This window comes from Ceratotherium simum, chromosome 33, assembly GCF_057802395.1.
Source record: "Ceratotherium simum simum isolate JZ-2026a chromosome 33, ASM5780239v1, whole genome shotgun sequence".
In the NCBI taxonomy this organism is placed as follows: Eukaryota; Metazoa; Chordata; class Mammalia; order Perissodactyla; family Rhinocerotidae; genus Ceratotherium; species Ceratotherium simum.
This window is the reverse complement of record NC_141932.1, coordinates 14,407,999-14,424,521: the sequence shown is the minus strand read 5'-3', so window position 1 is coordinate 14,424,521 and position 16,523 is coordinate 14,407,999. Positions and strand designations below refer to the sequence as shown.

General features: G+C 57.3%; 1 protein-coding gene across 1 annotated transcript in view; it reads left to right on the top strand.

The window, feature by feature from the left end:
* The window catches only part of BICRA (BRD4 interacting chromatin remodeling complex associated protein), a 71,168-nt gene extending 55,417 nt beyond the window's left edge, over positions 1-15,751 (top strand). The window contains 14 exon segments of the mRNA XM_087421450.1: positions 8,753-8,957; positions 8,960-9,014; positions 9,016-9,062; positions 9,065-9,375; positions 9,487-9,664; positions 9,974-10,083; positions 11,115-11,176; positions 12,516-12,664; positions 12,852-12,946; positions 13,165-13,267; positions 13,815-14,285; positions 14,288-14,339; positions 14,341-14,421; positions 14,423-15,751. Coding sequence (XP_087277576.1) covers positions 8,753-8,957; positions 8,960-9,014; positions 9,016-9,062; positions 9,065-9,375; positions 9,487-9,664; positions 9,974-10,083; positions 11,115-11,176; positions 12,516-12,664; positions 12,852-12,946; positions 13,165-13,267; positions 13,815-14,285; positions 14,288-14,339; positions 14,341-14,421; positions 14,423-14,891 — 2,388 coding nt within the window. The 3' untranslated portion in view covers positions 14,892-15,751.
* The last annotated feature ends 772 nt before the right edge of the window (positions 15,752-16,523 follow it).

Genomic DNA, 16,523 nt, shown 5'->3' with positions numbered 1-16,523 from the left:
CTCGCTCTCTGGCTGCCTTGCTGCCTCTCTGTCTCACTGGCTTGGGAAACGGCGCTCTCCTTCCTCCCCGGATATTTCCTGAGGGTCCTGACAGTCGTGGACACTTGAGACCAGGGCCAGCCCCGAGGGAGCCCACATTCTAGGCAGGGACACAAGATACACATGGCAGATGATTGATTATTTCCTAAAATTATCATTTTCACATCTGGATAAGGAATACATTCAGATAGTTCACATTTCAAGATACCGAAAGATCTAGATGAAAGCCCCCTCTCCAGAGCCGCAGACTCCTGCTGTCCCTCCCTGAGGCAGTTTCTTGCATCCTTTTCCACGCACAGACGAGCAAAAATGATATCTGGATTCTTTTTCTCCTGTTTTTACAAAAACAAGAGCATAATCTGCAGGCAGTTTTACACCTTGCTTACATCATTGAAAAATTCATCTTGGAGACTGTACTTTTTTCTTTTACATGACTGCATAGTATTCCATTCTGTGGATGTGCTGTTTATTTAACCAGTCCTTGTTGGTGAGCATTTGGGTCACTTCCAGTCGTTAGCTATTATGAGCAAGGCTGTAGAGAATGAATCTGTACATATATTACTTTGTAGGATAAGTTCTTAAAAAGGAAGGTGCTGGGTCTGTCTAGGAGCATATGCATTTATAGTTTTGACAGATTTTGCCAAGTTGCCCTCTATGGAGTAGCAGTTGGTTTAGCCTATATCAGCAATGTATGATCTGTGCCTGTTTTCTCACAACCTCAGCAATGTATTGAAATTGGCCAATCTGGTAGGTGAAGAACAGTATCTCGTTTCATTTGAATTTGCATTTCTTTTACTATGAATGGGGCTGGGCAGGTGTTTATAGATTTAGGGCTATACGTGTTTTCTTTTCTATGGAATTTCCTGTTCATACCCTTTGCCATTTTAAAATTTGGGTTGCTGGTCATTTTCTTGTTGATTTGTAGGAACTCTTTACATATTAGGAAAATTAGCCTTTGTCTCTTATGAGTCATAAGCCCATGAGAGGGTAGGGAGGGCCACCTTTTATTCTGGAGGGGTGGATATTTTACTTGCTCAAGAAGGACCAGTGGATAGATAGATTAGGATAGGAGGAAGAGGAGGGATGGCAGAAATCAGCTGGGCTTGGGCCTTAAACTGCCATGATTTCACTTTGAGGCTCTGCTACTTCCCATGTGACTTTAAGCAGCCAGTTCCTTCCTTCCATCAACAGATGTTTGGGGAAGGGGGCGCTTACTGTGTGCCAGGCCTTGACCCTGAGCAAGTTCCTACAACTGCTGAGCCTCGATTTCCTCATCCGGAGAATGGGAGTAACAGTTTCTTATAGGTCTATTAGGAGGAGTAAACGAGTTAATATATGCTTCACACAGAGTAAGCACTTGAGAAATATCTGCTGTTATTATTTTAGCTGTTGTTGTTATGGGTCGAGCGTGGGTCTAGTCCAGGGGGACATGGAGACAAGATAGCATCAGGTCATCTCTGCAGAGGGAGGAGAAACGGGCAGGGGGAGGGGCGGGGGGAGGGGCCACCTGGCCCATGAGAGACTCAAGTGGCAGCACTGTTCCTAGAGTGGGTCAGACGTGGGCCTGGTCCCTCCGGCAAGTGGCTTCCCCTCCCCGAGCACTGGGGCTGAGAGCCAGGCTGGGGCACGTTGGTTCTCTGCCATTTCACTGTTGCACACTCTGCAGACACTTGAATGTGAGGTGCCTGTCTAGACTCCCTCCTTGGGTGACCAGCCATCCCAGTTACCCAGCACTGGGAGGTTCTTGGGAGACAGGACCTTCAGTTATAAAACGGAGACAGTCTCGGGCAAATGGAACAAGTTGGTCACGCCATGTACTCCTTCCCACCCTCCCCAGGCACTTCGTCTCAGACTAGAGCCTGCTCCCTCGCACAGCCCGGCCTCCCTTGCCATCTTCTCTGCTGTATAGTTCTCCATAGCGCTCACACCATCTGAGCGCCTGCATATTTTCCTTGTCTGCTGTCTTGTTGTCCTTGCTATAGTGTAAACTCCACGGGGGCAGAGAGTTGTGGCAGCTCTGTCCCTGCTGTGTCCCCAGCGCCCAGAACAGTGCCTGGCACACAGCAGATGCTCCGTGAGCTTTTATTGAATAAATGAACGGAGGCAGGAACCCAACCACGCATCTGAGCACCCTCCCTGTGCTGCGTGCACCACAGTGAGATGAGAGGAGCCGTTACCCGTGGGCGCTAGGCGTGGTTTGAAAACCACCATCCCGGAGAGTTGTTGGGGAGTGGTAGTGAGGATCAGGGACTCTGGAACCCCGACTGCCACTTATAGGCTCTGTGACCTTCGGCAAGTCGCTTACCTCTCTGTGCCTCCATTTCCTTAGCTGTAAAATGAAGATGAAAATAACAGTATCTACTTCATGGGTTTGTTGTCAGGGATAAATTAATATGTGTAAAGTGCTAGAACAAAGTGGGGCATGTTGAAAGTCCTACACAGTGAGAGAAGCCAGGCACGCTTTCTATAAAGGGCCAGTACTTTCTATAAAGGGCCAATAGTGAACATTTTAGGCTTTGTGGGTCTCTGTCATTATAACGCAGAAGTGGCTGTAGAGGGGCCAGCCTGGTGGCATAGCGGTTAAGTTCACACGCTCTGCTTCAGTGGCCCGGGGTTCACGGGTTCGGTGCAGACCTGCACACCACTTTTGAAGCCATGCTGTGGTGGCATCCCACGTATAAAGTAGAGGCAGATGGGCACGGACGTGAGCCTAGGGCCAATCTTCCTCAGCAAAAAGAGGAGGATTGGCAACAGATGTTGGCTCAGGGCTAATCTTCCTCAAAAGAAAAAAAAAGAAGAAGAACAAGAAGAAATGACTGTAGACCACACAGAAATCAATGAGCAGGAGCGTGTTCCAATAAAACTTTATTTGTGGACACTCTATTGTAGACACAATTTGAATTTCATATCGTTTTCATGAGTCACAAAATAGCATGCTTTTATTGATTTCTTTTCAGCCATTTAAGAATATAAAAACTATTCTTAGCTCGTGGGCCATACAAAATGGTAGGCCAAGGGGGAGGCAGGCCAGATTTGGCCTGTGGGCTGTAATTTGCCACATTTTGACTGTATTTCATTATATGGACACACCATGACTTATTTATTCAGTCCCCTATTCGTGAGTACCTAGGGTGGTTTCCCATGTAATTGTTAAAAAAAACCCACTCCTATAAATATTCTTGTACCCGGCTTTGCACATATGTGTGAAAATACCTGTAGGGTAAATTGTAGAAATTGAGTTGTTGAATCAGAGGGTATATGCTCTTTCCAAACATTTTATGGAAAGTGCTAGACCTGTTGCTCCACCGTGAGGTTTGTGCCAATGAAGGCTTCCTCCGGCAGCCGGCTTGCTCCCCGCCAGGCAGAAAAACACCTCCCCTCCCGCACTTTCATTCTGCTTGAAGTTGAGCATCTTGCTGTCTACACATGGGCAGTTGGAATCTCTTGGTAAACATTCCACTCATGTGGAAGTTTTTAAAAAGTCATTATAAAAATAATGTCCTGCTCATTTAGAGAATTTTAAAAATACAACAAAGAACAAAGAAGAGAAATAAATCGCCCACAACACCACCGTGCAGAAGCTGCTGGTGACATTTTTGGTGTGACGTTTTCTCTTAGCCTTTTTGTTTTTCTTCCCATCCATTTAAAACGTTTTTCGTTTTTTAAATTAGGTTTTATGTTCACAGGGTTCAGTCATCAAGAAGCTTTTTTAAAAGTTCAGGGGAAAGCATCCCACCCACGTCTGATTCCCAGCCCACGTGCCCCTCTAGACAACCACAGTGACTTATCTTGTGTACATCCCTCCAGCTCTGTGTGCGTATACAGCCTGCTGCAAATGTGAATTAACTTTTCTCTCCCCTTCCTCTTTACCCGGAAGGTGCCACATGATGCACTTACTCTGACAGCAGCTGGACAGTATCCTCGGTCCTTTGTTACAGTCATGAAGTGTTCCTCTGTACGAACAGGGATGGACTGTGGTTCATTCCCCAGTGAATGCTGCACCGATGCCCAGGACCACGCCCAGGCTTTGACCCTCCCTCAGAGCTGTAGGAAGCAACTCGTGCACCTCTCATTTCCCACACGTGCAGGTGTATCTGTCTGGTCGCTTCCTGGAAGCCTATTTGCTGGATCAGAGCAAATGTGGGCTTATAATTTGGATAGCTGCTGCTGAAGGGCGTTTGTCTGGAGTTGTAGCAAATTGTACCAGTTTAGACCCCTACAGGCCATATACGAGAGTGTCTTTATGAGACATATGGCTTATTCCTAATGTGATGAGTGAAAATGGTTCCATAGGGTTCTGTAGATGTGCATTTCTCTTATTACAAGTGAGGTTGAGCATCTCTTGAAATACTTAAGCCTCTGGTGTTTCCTTTTCTGTGCACTATCTCATCATATCCTTGGCCCCCCTTTTCTCACTGGTTGTTATTCTTAGTGATTTCTAGAGGCTCTTTATATATAAGAAAAATGAACTTGAGTTATGAATTGCAGATATTTCCAGCAGTATTTCATTTGGTTTTTGACTTGGTTTGTGGGTGTGTGTGTGTGTGTGTGCATGTGTATGTATTTGTCTCTGCTTTTTTTTTTTTTTTTTTTTTTTGCTGAGGAAGATTCACCCTGAGCTAACATCTGTCACCAGTCTTCCTATTTTTGGGTGCAGAATATCGTCCCTGAGCTAACATCTGTACCAATCCTCCTCTATTTTTTATCTGGGTTGCCGCCACAACATGGCCGCTGATGAGTGGTGTAGGTCCATGCCTGGGAACTGAACCCCGGGCTGCCAAAGTGGATTGTGCCGAACTTAACCACTAGGCCATGGGGCCGGCCCCTGTCTCTGCATTTTTAATGAGAACAGATTATTTATTTATTTATTGTGAAGAAGATCAGCCCTGAGCTAACATCCATGCCAATCCTCTTTTTTTTTGCTGAGGAAAACTGGCCCTGGGCTAACATCTGTGGCCGTCTTCCTCCACTTTATATGTGACGCCGCCACAGCATGGTTTGACAAGCGGTGCATCGGTGCGTGCCTAGGATCCAAACCCGGGCCGCCAGCAGTGGAGCGCACACACTTAACCGCTATGCCATGGGGTCAGCCCCTAATGAGAACAGATTAAAAAAAGTTTTTTTATTAAATTTTTGGGTATTTTTTAACTTCATTTTAAAATTATTTCAAACATATAGCAAAGTTGTGAGAATAGTACAGAGAACTCATGGGAGTTCTTTACTCTTTACCCAGATGTATTAGTTCTCTATTGCTGTGTAACAAATTACCCCAAAACTTAGCTGCTTAAAACAACAAACATTAACTTACCTCACACAGTTTCTAAGGGTCAGGAATCTGGAAGTGCCCTAGCTGAAGGGTTTTGGCTTGAAATCTCTCATGAGGTATAGTCAAGATGTCATCCGGGGCTGCAGTCATCTGAAGGCTTGTCTGGGCTGGAGAATCTGCTTCCAAGACCACTCATTCATATGGCTGTTGGCAGGGGGCCTCAGCTCCTCCCTACACGGGCCTCTTCAAAGGGTAGCTCATAACATGCTCCGCAGTTGGCTTCCCCTGAGTGAATGATCGAACAGAAAGAGAGTGGGAGAGCGCCCAGGCTGCAGGCTGCAGTCTTTTTTATAACCTAACCTTGGAATTAGCATATGATCACTTCCGCCATATCCTATTCGTCACAGAGACCAGCTATGGTACGTTGTGGGCGGAGACTGACTATGAGGAGGCGGGGATTGTTGTGGGCCCATTTGGAAGCTGGCTGCCTCATCAGATTCACCCACTGTAAATATTTCGCTACATTTGCTTTATCCTTAGCTCTCTCAATATGTATATATTTTGTTTCCTCAATCATTTTAGAGTAAATTATAGACATTATGCTCCTTTGCTCCTTAATATTTCAGCCCTTAAGAACAAGAACGTACTCTTACTTAACCATAGTGGAGTTATCAAATTCAGCAAATTTAGCATTGAGACAATATTGTTATCAAATCCACTGTCCATAATGCAATTTTTCCAGTTGTCCAGCGATCATGTAGTGTCTTATTCTTCTTGTTTCACTCGGCATTTTAGCACGTGTGTGTCAGCCCCTTCACCAAGCCCTGGAAGCGTGTGTTAGAGTGGTGTGGATGGGCCAGCTCTCTCATCCTTAGTCACTTAGCTGCTCACCTGCTGCTGGCCAGCTGGGTGTTTTCCTATTTTCTCTATTGTAAATACCCCCACAGTGGGCAGCCCTGTGAGCCAGTGCCTGAATGCTCTGTATCACAGATTCCTGGAGGGGAGAATGCCAGGTCAAAGGTCATGGCCCTTTCAAAGTCACCAGGTCAAACTGCCTTCTGGAGGGCTGTCCAGGTGACAAGCTCACCAGCCCCCTGAGAGTTGAAGGCTGGCCTTCTGATCTGTCCTTAGAGGTGGCACGCCTCTGGGGATGTATAGATTGATTGCTTGGTTGATTTTTTATTTTGAATTGCTAGAGTTATTCAGGGCCAAGCCTGGAGGCTTCAACCAAGTCGGAACTCTGAAATCACGAGTCGGCCCACTTTGGAGGCTTGAAGCAAAGGGCCCCAGCTTTGTTGCGTGGTGGCATCGGGTGGCAAATCCCCTAAGCCCTCTGGGCCTGAGTCCTCCTCCGTCAGCTTTGAAGTCACTGAGTAGCCGGAAGGCAGGGAGACGACCAGCACAAGGTCCGCCTCTCCCTGTCTGGAGACTCTGGACCAGGCATTTTGGCTTCCCAGGCTCAGTTTCTTATCTGTGAAATGGATTCAATATCATCACAGTTCTCAGGGCCATGCAGAGACCACATGAGTGGGGGCAAGTGGGCAGCCGTACGTGCCGGGTCAGTGTGAACTGTTGCTGTTCACACAGCTGTGTTGGGCACACAGCTGGCACTCCTGGTTAAACAGCGGCTGCCAAGGTTATAGTGCTTGGGGAGGTGATCTCGGGGAGGGGAGTGCAGAGGGGCAAGGCACTCTGGCTGAGGCATGTTCTAGGCGAGGTCGCTGTGTACGTGTTACAGAACTAGTGCCCAGATCGTGTGTGCAATTCTGATGCCCATGCGCGCGCGCGCACACACACACCTACCTGCAGGCTCGCGTGGCACCTAGACAGGCCTGCAGCCACAGCCACACAGGCACACGGAGGCAGAGGCCCTGGACACTTAGAGGGGGCCTGGCCCTGCTCCTCAGTCTCAATCTTTATCCTTGGCTCCTGGGTCCCCGGTCCCCATGCCCCCTCCCCCATGCCCTCCACAGCCATCGGCCCCACACCCCGGTACGCAGCCACGGCGTCTCCGCTGCTGTCTGTTGTCGTGGGTGAGCTGGACGCTCAGGCTGGGCTGGCGGCCGGGACACGGACCCGCCCAGCCGCCTCCTTCCTCTTGCTGCTGTGCTCGCGCTCCCTGGCCCCCTCTCCCCGCTGGGCAGCTAGTGTGGTGCCCCCGCCGCCGCCGCTGCTTCCTCTGCTGCTGCCCCCCAAATCCTGCAGGGCTGCCTTCATCTGGGGGGATTGGGGAGGGCTGAGATGAGAGGGCAGAGGTATGGAGGGGGAGGTGGGGACAGGTGCAGGGGTGAGGGGGGAATGAGTGCAGGGGCGACGTGGGGGATGGGTGAAGAGGTGAGATGACAAGTGCAGGGGTGAGGTGGGAGACGGGCCAAGGGGTGAGATGAGGACAAGTGCAGAGGTGAGGTGGGGGACGGGTGCAGGGGTGAGGTGGCGGACGGGTGCAGGGTTGAGGTGGGGGACGGGTGCAGGGGTGAGGTAGGGATGGATGCAGGGGTGAGGTGGGGACGGGTGCAGGGGTGAAGTGGGGATGGGTGGAGAGATGGGGGATGGGTGCAAGGGTGAGGTGGGGGTCGGGTGCAGGGGTGATATAGGGGACGGGTGGAGGGGTGAGGTGGGTGACGGGTGGATGGGTGGGGACGGGTGCAGGGGTGAGTTGGGGACAGGGGCAGGGGTGAGGTGCGAAGACAGGTGCAGAGGTGAGGTGGGGGACGGGTGCAGGGGTGAGGTGAGGGACGGGTGGAGAGGTGGAGGATGGGTGCAGGGGTGACGTGGGGTCGGGTGCAGGGGTGAGGTGGCGACGGGTGCAGGGGTGAGGTGGGAAGACAGGTGCAGGGGTGAGGTGGCAGATGGGTGCAGGGGTGATGTAGGGGACGGGTGGAGGGGTGAGGTGGCGGGCAGGTGGAGAGGTGGGGCGGGTGCAGGGGTGAGGTGGGGACGGGTGCAAGGGTGAGGTGGGGACGGGTGCAGGGCTGAGGTGGGGGACGGGTGGAAGGGTGAGGTCAGGGACGGGTGGAAGGGTGATGTAGGGACGAGTGGAGAGGTGGGGAATGGGTGCAGAGGTGAGGTGGGCATGGAGGTGGAGAAGTTGGGGATGGGTGCAGGGGTGAGGTGGCAGACGGGTGCAGGGGTGAGGTGGGAGTCGGGTGCGTGGGTGATGTAGGGACGGGTGCAGGGGTGAGGTGGGGGACGGGTGGAGAGGTGGGGGATGGGTGCAGGGGTGAGTTGGGGAAGGAGGTGGAGGGGTGAGGGGGACCGGTGCAGGGGTGAGGTGGGGGGACAGAGGTGGAAGAGTGAGGTGGGGGGTTGAGAAACAGGTGGGACAAGGGGTGGCTGAGAAGGGGGGTTTCTGGTGGGAGTGGCCGGGGTCCCCAGCGTCTTGTGGCAATGGGAGCCAAGGTTGGTTCTGACCCCGCCCCCTCCCCTCTCCCTCCCTCCCCTGCCCAGATCCCGGCAGCAGCTCCGCTGAAGGGCCCAGGCCCCTCCTCCTCCCCGTCACTACCTCACCAGACCCCTCTGGGAGACAGCACCCACCTGCCCTCCCCACACCCTGCCCGGCCCCCTTCCCGCCCACCCTCCCGACCCCACTCCCGCCCTCCCTCCCAGCCCCAGAGCCTGTCTCGCCCACCCTCAGAGCCAGCCCTGCACCCTTGCCCCCGCCCCAGGCCCCCACTCTGCCTGGCATCTTTGTCATCCAGAACCAGCTGGGCGCCCCCACCTGCCAGCACCCCGGCCCCCACTGCCCCAGGCCCACCCCAGCCCCTCTGCGTCCCCCATCCCACCCCCCAGAGGGCCCGCTGCCTCCGGCCCCCCACCTCCCTCCAACCTCCACCTCCTCCATTGTGGCCTCTGAGACATCCACCAGGCTGCCAGCCCCCACACCCCCCGACTTCCAGCTCCAGTTCCCACCCAGCCAGGGGCCCCACAAGTCCCCCACACCCCCTCCGACCCTCCACCTGGTCCCCGAGCCCGCAGCGCCCCCCCCACCGCCTCCTCGGACCTTCCAGATGGTGACCACCCCCTTCCCGGCGCTGCCCCAGCCGAAGGCTCTTCTCGAGAGATTTCACCAGGTAATCAGAGGCGGGGACCGGCCCCAGCGCCTTCTCCCCCGAGCCCTGGTGCCTGGCCGGCCCACTCCTAGCGCATGCCCCCAGCCCCTCAATCACCTGTCCCCTCCTCAGGTGCCGTCCGGAATCATCCTCCAGAACAAGGCCGGGGGTCCCCCCGCCGCCCCGCAGACCGCCAGCCTGGGGCCCCTCGCCAGCCCCACTGCCTCTGTGCTGGTCAGCGGGCAAGCCCCATCGGGGACCCCCACCGCCCCCAGCCATCCCCCTGCCCCGGCACCCATGGCCACCGCAGGTAGGGGAGAGGTAGCCCATGAGGAGAGATGGGGGCCCAGAGGCGGGTGGGCGGGAGGCTGAGCGCCAGGGAGGACGGGCTGGGGCAGAGCTGTGGGTGCTGACCCAAGGGTGGCCCAGACCTCACGGGGCACGGCAGGTGCAGGAGGGGCTGTCTCCCCAGATCCGAGGGGCACTCACTCCAGGGCTGCGAGGCCGCCGAGGCCAAGGAACCAGAGGAGGGCGGGGTGCAGGCTTGGGGGTCGCGATTGTGGAGGGGGCCTCCGTGCCAGTGACCCCTGAGCCCTGTCTGTCCCCACCCCACCCCTAGGCCTCCCTTCTCTGCTTCCTGCCGAGAGCAAAGCTTTTGCCAGCAGCCTCCCGACCCTGAGTGTGGCCAAGGCCGCTTCATCCGGGCCAGGGAAGTCCTCCGGGCTGCAGGTAAGGGGCCCCCAGAGCGGAGGGCTGGGGCCAGCGTGACACTGCCAGGGAACCGGGAAAGGGGCCGGCGGGCACAGGAGCCCCCAGGGGCAGGAGGGGCAGGTGAGGCTGACAGACAGGCCGTCAGAGGGGGCGGACGAGACAAATCCAGGCAGTGGGTGGAACAGCAAGACAGTCCAGGCGGGGGGCACGAGACAGACTGAGAGACTGGGACAGAGACCCACAGACACCAAGACGACAGGGCGACGAGAGGAGAGATGGCCTGAGACCCCGAGATGGTCACTGGGGGCGGGAGCAGGTGAGGGCTTGAGACCGGAGGAGGAGGGACAGGGTGACACTTTCAGATGTCAGCTCAGGAGACGGCTGGACAAGAGACGCAGGAGAAAGGAGATGGGGGAGACCCAGACAGAGGGGCAGGAGTGGCGTGGGACACCGCGAGTCCACAGGGACGGCGGAGATGGGACGGTCGTACAGGGAGGGGCACTGTGTGTCGGGGGAGACTGAGGCAGACCTGCCTGTCCGGGAATGCAGGACAGAGGTGAGAGGCGGGTGGGGGGACCAGGACCCCAGAGGTTCGGGGAGACAAGGAGACAAGATGCGCCAGAGGCTAAGAGGGAAGCCTGGGCATGAGAGGGGTGTCAAGATGAAGAGAAGGGAGGCAAAATGAGAGAAGTCAGGGCTGGGAGGAGAGAGACGTGATGGCGGAGACAGAGGCCGTCTGATGAGCAGGGAGGGAGACACCAGCAGTGTGCCTGGTGTCCAGACCAGAAGTTAGGGGAGACCCACCCTGGAGAAGGAGGGGACCCAGCGCTCACGCCTGCCTGTCACCCGCTCCTCGCCATGTCCCCCGCCTGGGCCCTGCCCAGGCCTTCCCCACAGGTTGAGTGTGATGGGCAGGGCTGGCGCTGGGACCCCACCCCGGGGGGCATCAGCCGCCTCCCGTCTTTATCCCAGGCTGGGGGAGAAGGGGTCAGCGCTCGGAGGGAAGGCTCTGTTGTGACCCTCTCACTCGCCTCTTTCTCCCCCGCCAGTATGACAGCAAGTTGAGCAGCCTGAAGAAGCCACCCACGCTGCAGCCCAGCAAAGAAGCCTGGTGAGTGGCAGCGCCCGGTCCCTGTGCTTCCCCGCCCCCAAACCTTCCCGGAAGCGGGGACCACCCTTCAGAAGTGGGGTCCGGCAGGCCCGAGTACAGAGCCCTGCTCCACCTGTTGTTAGCCCTGTGGTTTGGGGCAATACCGTTCCCCTCAAAGACCTTCCGTTCCCCCCTAGAAAATGCAGTGGTCATAGTCGTGATAGTGGGGTGACGGGGTGAGGGTTCGATGAGACTGTGAAGACGACGCGCGTGCACCACGGGGCTGCTGCCTTCCAGAGGGAGGGATTTGGTGTGGCTTGGTCACTGCTGCCCCTCAGCATCTGAGACAGGGCTGGGGCCGTTGGGGCTTAATGTCATGGAGGGGTGGGGAGAGGGCTGGCTGGCTGGATGCATGTTTGGGTGGGTGGATGGCTAGCTGGATGGCTGGGTGGGTGGATGGCTGGGTGGGTGGGTGGGTAGAAAGATGGATGGGTGGGTGGGTGGATGGATGGGTGGGTGGATGGATGGATGTTTAGGTGGATGGATGGATGGGTGGAAGGATGGGTGTTTTGGTTGGGTGGGTGGATGGATGGGTGGAAGGATGGGTGTTTTGGATGGGTGGGTGGATGAATGGATGTTTGCGTGGACGGATGGGTAAATGTTGGATGCTTGTGTGTGTTCTTTCCCTCTCTTCTGCCCTCCCTTCACCGAGAGTGTTGATCAAGTACTCACTCGTTGCCCAGTCCCGTGCTGGCCTCTGGAAACACCAGACAGACCTGCCCCGTGTCGTTTGGGGGCCTCTGGTCTTCAGCACAGGGTGGAGACCAGCATGTCTGGTGGGAGAAACAACCACACACTAAAGAGACATAAGTCACTGTCATATGTGCTGTGGTAGAAATCAGCCCGGTGAGAGAGAAGAGGATCTTACCGACCCACCCACCAACCCACTAACCAGCCTCCCTCCCCTCTCCCCAAGGTTGCTGTTGGGCCCAAGGCAGTGTGGGGACATGATGACCCCAGGTGGCAAGAGCGAGTATAGCATGGAGAATGAGTTGCAAGCTCTGACATCTGCCTCCCAGCTCTGCCTCTTCCTCAGTCTATGTGCTCTGGGTGGAGGGATCTCACCTCTCGCAGTCTCAGTTTCTTCATCTGTAAAGTGGGGATAATGACAGCCCCCACTTCCTTTGGTTGCTGCCAGAGATTCAGTGAGACAGAGCCGGCATGTTCAGCACAGATTAACACCCATTGTTACGAAGCGTTCTCTTTCCCCTGCGGTTGTCTGCGCTCAGGTGGGGATCCGCCTTCTCCTGGCCTCACCACCAGCTCTCTGTGTGTGTGCTCTCTCCCCACCCACCCCCAGTTTCTTGGAGCATTTGCACAAACATCAGGGCTCCGTCCTGCACCCTGACTACAAGACAGCCTTCCCATCCTTCGAGGACGCCCTGCATCGCCTCCTGCCCTACCACGTCTACCAGGGCGCCCTTCCCTCCCCGAATGACTACCACAAAGGTGAGCCCTCCCGGACTCTCCCCGTCGGGTCCCTGGTATGTGGAGGGGGCTGGCGGGGACTGCAGAGGGTGGGGAGGATCAGATGCCAGCGCAACCCTGCGTGCGCGCTCCTCTGCGCGTCGGGGCGCGCCGGCTCCGTGCGCGTCCCCAGCGGCTGTGGCTCTGGACCTCTTCTCTTCCTCCGCAGTGGACGAGGAATTTGAGACGGTCTCCACGCAGCTGCTGAAACGCACCCAGGCCATGCTCAATAAATACCGCCTCCTGCTCCTGGAGGAGTCCCGGGTAGGGTGGCTGTCACCTTCCTCCCCGGGGACCCTGCCCTTCCCTGGGTCCCCTCTGGGCAGGGTGAGGCCTGCTCCTCTGGAGGGACTGAGGGAGGGAGAGAGGCTGGTGTGAGATCACAAGAAGGGCAGTTTGCAGTCTGCTCCCAGCCATCCCGGTTGCTCGGGTCCCCTCCCCCTCCTGGCTTCTTCACCTGCCCATCTTCTCTCCCCCCTCAGAGGGTCAGCCCCTCAGCGGAGATGGTCATGATCGACCGAATGTTCATTCAGGAGGAGAAGACCACCCTTGCCTTGGACAAACAGCTGGCCAAGGAGAAGCCGGGTGAGAGGGGAGGGGAGGAAGAGGTGTCCGCCGCTGCTACGCGCGCAGCGCCCCAGAATTGGACTTGGGGCCACGTCGGGGAGAGGGGTGCGTGGCCTTCTGACTCCACCACTAGGCGGCGCCCGAGCCCCGCCTGCCCGCCACGGCTGGGTCTCCCCTGACCTCTGGGCTGCGACCAGAGAGAACTGAGTTCATCTTCCTCCATCACCGCGTGTCCATTTCACCCCTTGATCCTGGCATGGAGGGAACATGCTGCGCCCCCGTCCCCCACCCAGGGGGAGAGAAAAGCAGGAGAGCAGAGCCAGGACTAGGGGGAAACAGGGGAGGTGCCTGAGTTGCAAAATTTAAGGGAACGTCCACTCTCCGGCGCCACCCCCCGCTGGCACATTAGGGGGACTTGGGAATTGCCGGGAAGGGTCGTACCTGGCAGTGTGTCCTGAGGGTCTGAAGAGTCAAGGGCTTAGCCCAACGGTCAGGAGGGGCCAGTGCCCACCAGCTCCTCAGCTCTGCGCTTGCGGGGCCTCATGCCTCCCTCCTCTGTCTGCAGACGAGTACGTGTCTTCCTCGCGCTCGCTCGGCCTCCCCGTCGCCGCCTCTTCCGAGGGACACCGGCTCCCCGGCCACGGCCCCCCGCCGTCCTCAGCGCCCGGGGCCCCGGCCCAGCCCCCCCTGCACCTGCCCACGAAGCTGGTGATCCGGCACGGGGGCGCGGGCGGCTCCCCCTCCGTGAGCTGGGCCCGGGCCTCCTCCTCCTCGCTGTCCTCGTGCTCCTCGTCCTCCGCCGCCTCCTCCCTGGACGCCGACGAGGACGGCCCCATGCCCTCCCGCAACCGCCCGCCCATCAAGACCTACGAGGCCCGCAGCCGCATCGGCCTCAAGCTCAAGATCAAGCAGGAGGCCGGGCTCAGCAAGGTCGTCCACAACACGGCCCTGGACCCCGTGCACCAGCCCCCGCCGCCGCCGCCGCCCGCCGCCCTCAAGGCGGCCGAGCCCCGCCAGCGGCCCCCGCCGCCCAGCGCCGCCAGATGAACGGCACGGTGGACCACCCGCCGCCCGGCCCCGCTGACCGCAAGCCCCGCGCCCGGCCCGCACTGCCCCCGCCTGCCCCTGCGGAAGACGTATCGCGAGAACGTGGAGGCCCTGGGCGGCGGGGCGCAGAGGCGACGGGCACCGCCGGGCGCTGGGCGGCAGCCCGGCGCCGCTGCCCACCAAAGTGGACGAGGCCACCAGCGGGCTGATCCGCGAGCTGGCGGCGGTGGAGGACGAGCTGTACCAGCGCTGCGTGGCGGCGGCGCGCCCCGAGCCCGCGGCCGGGGCCGGGCAGGGCAGCGGCAGCCGCGAGCCCGGCTGGGAGGCGCCCCCGCTGCCCCCCGCCAAGCGGCGCAAGTCCGAGTCCCCCGACGTGGACCAGGCCAGCTTCTCCAGCGACAGCCCGCAGGACGACGCGCTCACGGAGCACCTCCAGAGCGCCATCGACAGCATCCTGAACCTGCAGCAGGCCCCGGCCGACCTCGCGCTTCAGACGCCCGGCGCGCCCGCCCCCCCATCCCCCCTGCGCAGGCCGGAGGCCTACCCGCCCTCCAGTCACAACGGCGGCCTCGGCGCCAGGACGTTGAACAGATAACACCGGGCCGGGCCTCCCTCCCCGTCCCCTCGCGCCGGGGACGCCGGGGACAGCTGGGCGTGCGACCTCAGCCTCCCGGGGACACAAGCCGGGGATCCCCTGAGTTTTTCTTGCCTAAGTTATTTGAGTCACAAAAGCCTCCTGGCCCACCTCCTGCTTCAGCCCAGTTTGTTGGGTGGGGGTCGTGGGTTTAGGGGAGCGGGTGTAATGTAAAATGTCCCCCTGCCAAAGGAGGGGTCACCCCGGTGTGTCATTTCCCGTTTCTCCCCCCTTCCCGCCGCTCCACGGGGAGACACGTGCGTGTTGGCCAGGGATGGGGGCACCTGGCCGCTCCCACCGCTCCCGCGTGTCGGGGTCCCCGGCTTGTCTGTGCGGCTTCACGGATCCGGGCGCCAGGGGCGCTCGGGGCTGGGAGGGTCCTGGGGGGCCGCGCTCGGCCTCCCCACCGCCCCCTACAGGCTGCAGACCGAAACGCAGGGAGGGGGCGGCGGGAGCGGGCCCGAGGGCACCTGTCACATCCACGTGTGTGCGTCCAGCTCCGTGTCCTGTGTCCCTGTGTGTGAGCTCGAGTGAGCTAGAGAGAGAGATTTTGAACCCTCCAGTCCCTCCACTGAAATGCGAGCACCTCCCCAACAGGAAACCGGGGTCTTCCTCCCCCCACCCCCCTCCCCAACCAGTCTTCCCTCTGTTCTTCCTGCCGCCAGCCACCCGCGCCAGATTTTGAAATCTCGGAGACAAAACTAGTACTGTAAGATAAATTTTTTTGTACTGTATTTATTGTGTATAACGATTTTTTTAAAAGAATTCTGTACATTTAGAACTCTTGTAAATTAAAAACCGATCCTTTTTTTAAAACTGTACTGACGCCCCCTGGCCCCCATTGCTTTTGCGTCTTTGGGGACTTGTTTGGAGTCTCGGGTGGGGAGGGGGCTTGTGAGGGCTTATTCCACATATATTTGTTGAGCACTGACTGGGTGCCAAACCTGTTCTAGGCACAGGGGTGCCGCTGGACAAGGCAGACGGAAGTCCCTGTCCTGGGGGGTGGGGGGAGCTGACTTGTTAGTGGAGGAGGCAGATAGTGGACAGCTCAACCCAAGGTGGGCGATTCTTATCGTTCCTGGTCAAGTTCTGTGGTCTCCGCGAATGCGGAGTTAGCGAATACTGAACCACCTCCCCTGGGGAAATACAAGGTTAGCTTCCTATGAGCCCCTGGTCACAACATTTTTGTCAACCCATCAGTACATCACCTTGTTTTATGTGTGTTTCTGTTTGAAGACGCCTTATTTAAATATAGTGTTGATTCATTCACATTGAATTCACATCCAACCGCTATAACTCTTGCCTGAAGGAAGCTTATCTAAGGCACGTATTTTCTTGGTCAAGCGCATCACAGCCTTCTCACACTTAGGAACACGAGACACCATTAAGCACTACGCCTGGGGGCCACTTTAAACAGTGAAATCACCAAAAAAAGCACAAAAATGTGAAAAACCTGGCCCTAAATAGACCTCGAACAGGACCCTCGCCTACGAAATGAGAGCTGAAACGGGAGGGCGGAGCGTCACCCGGTTCGACCTCAGTTGGAAACTTGTGTCTTGGGTGACTCCAATTTTTTGCCACTCTGCGCATGTC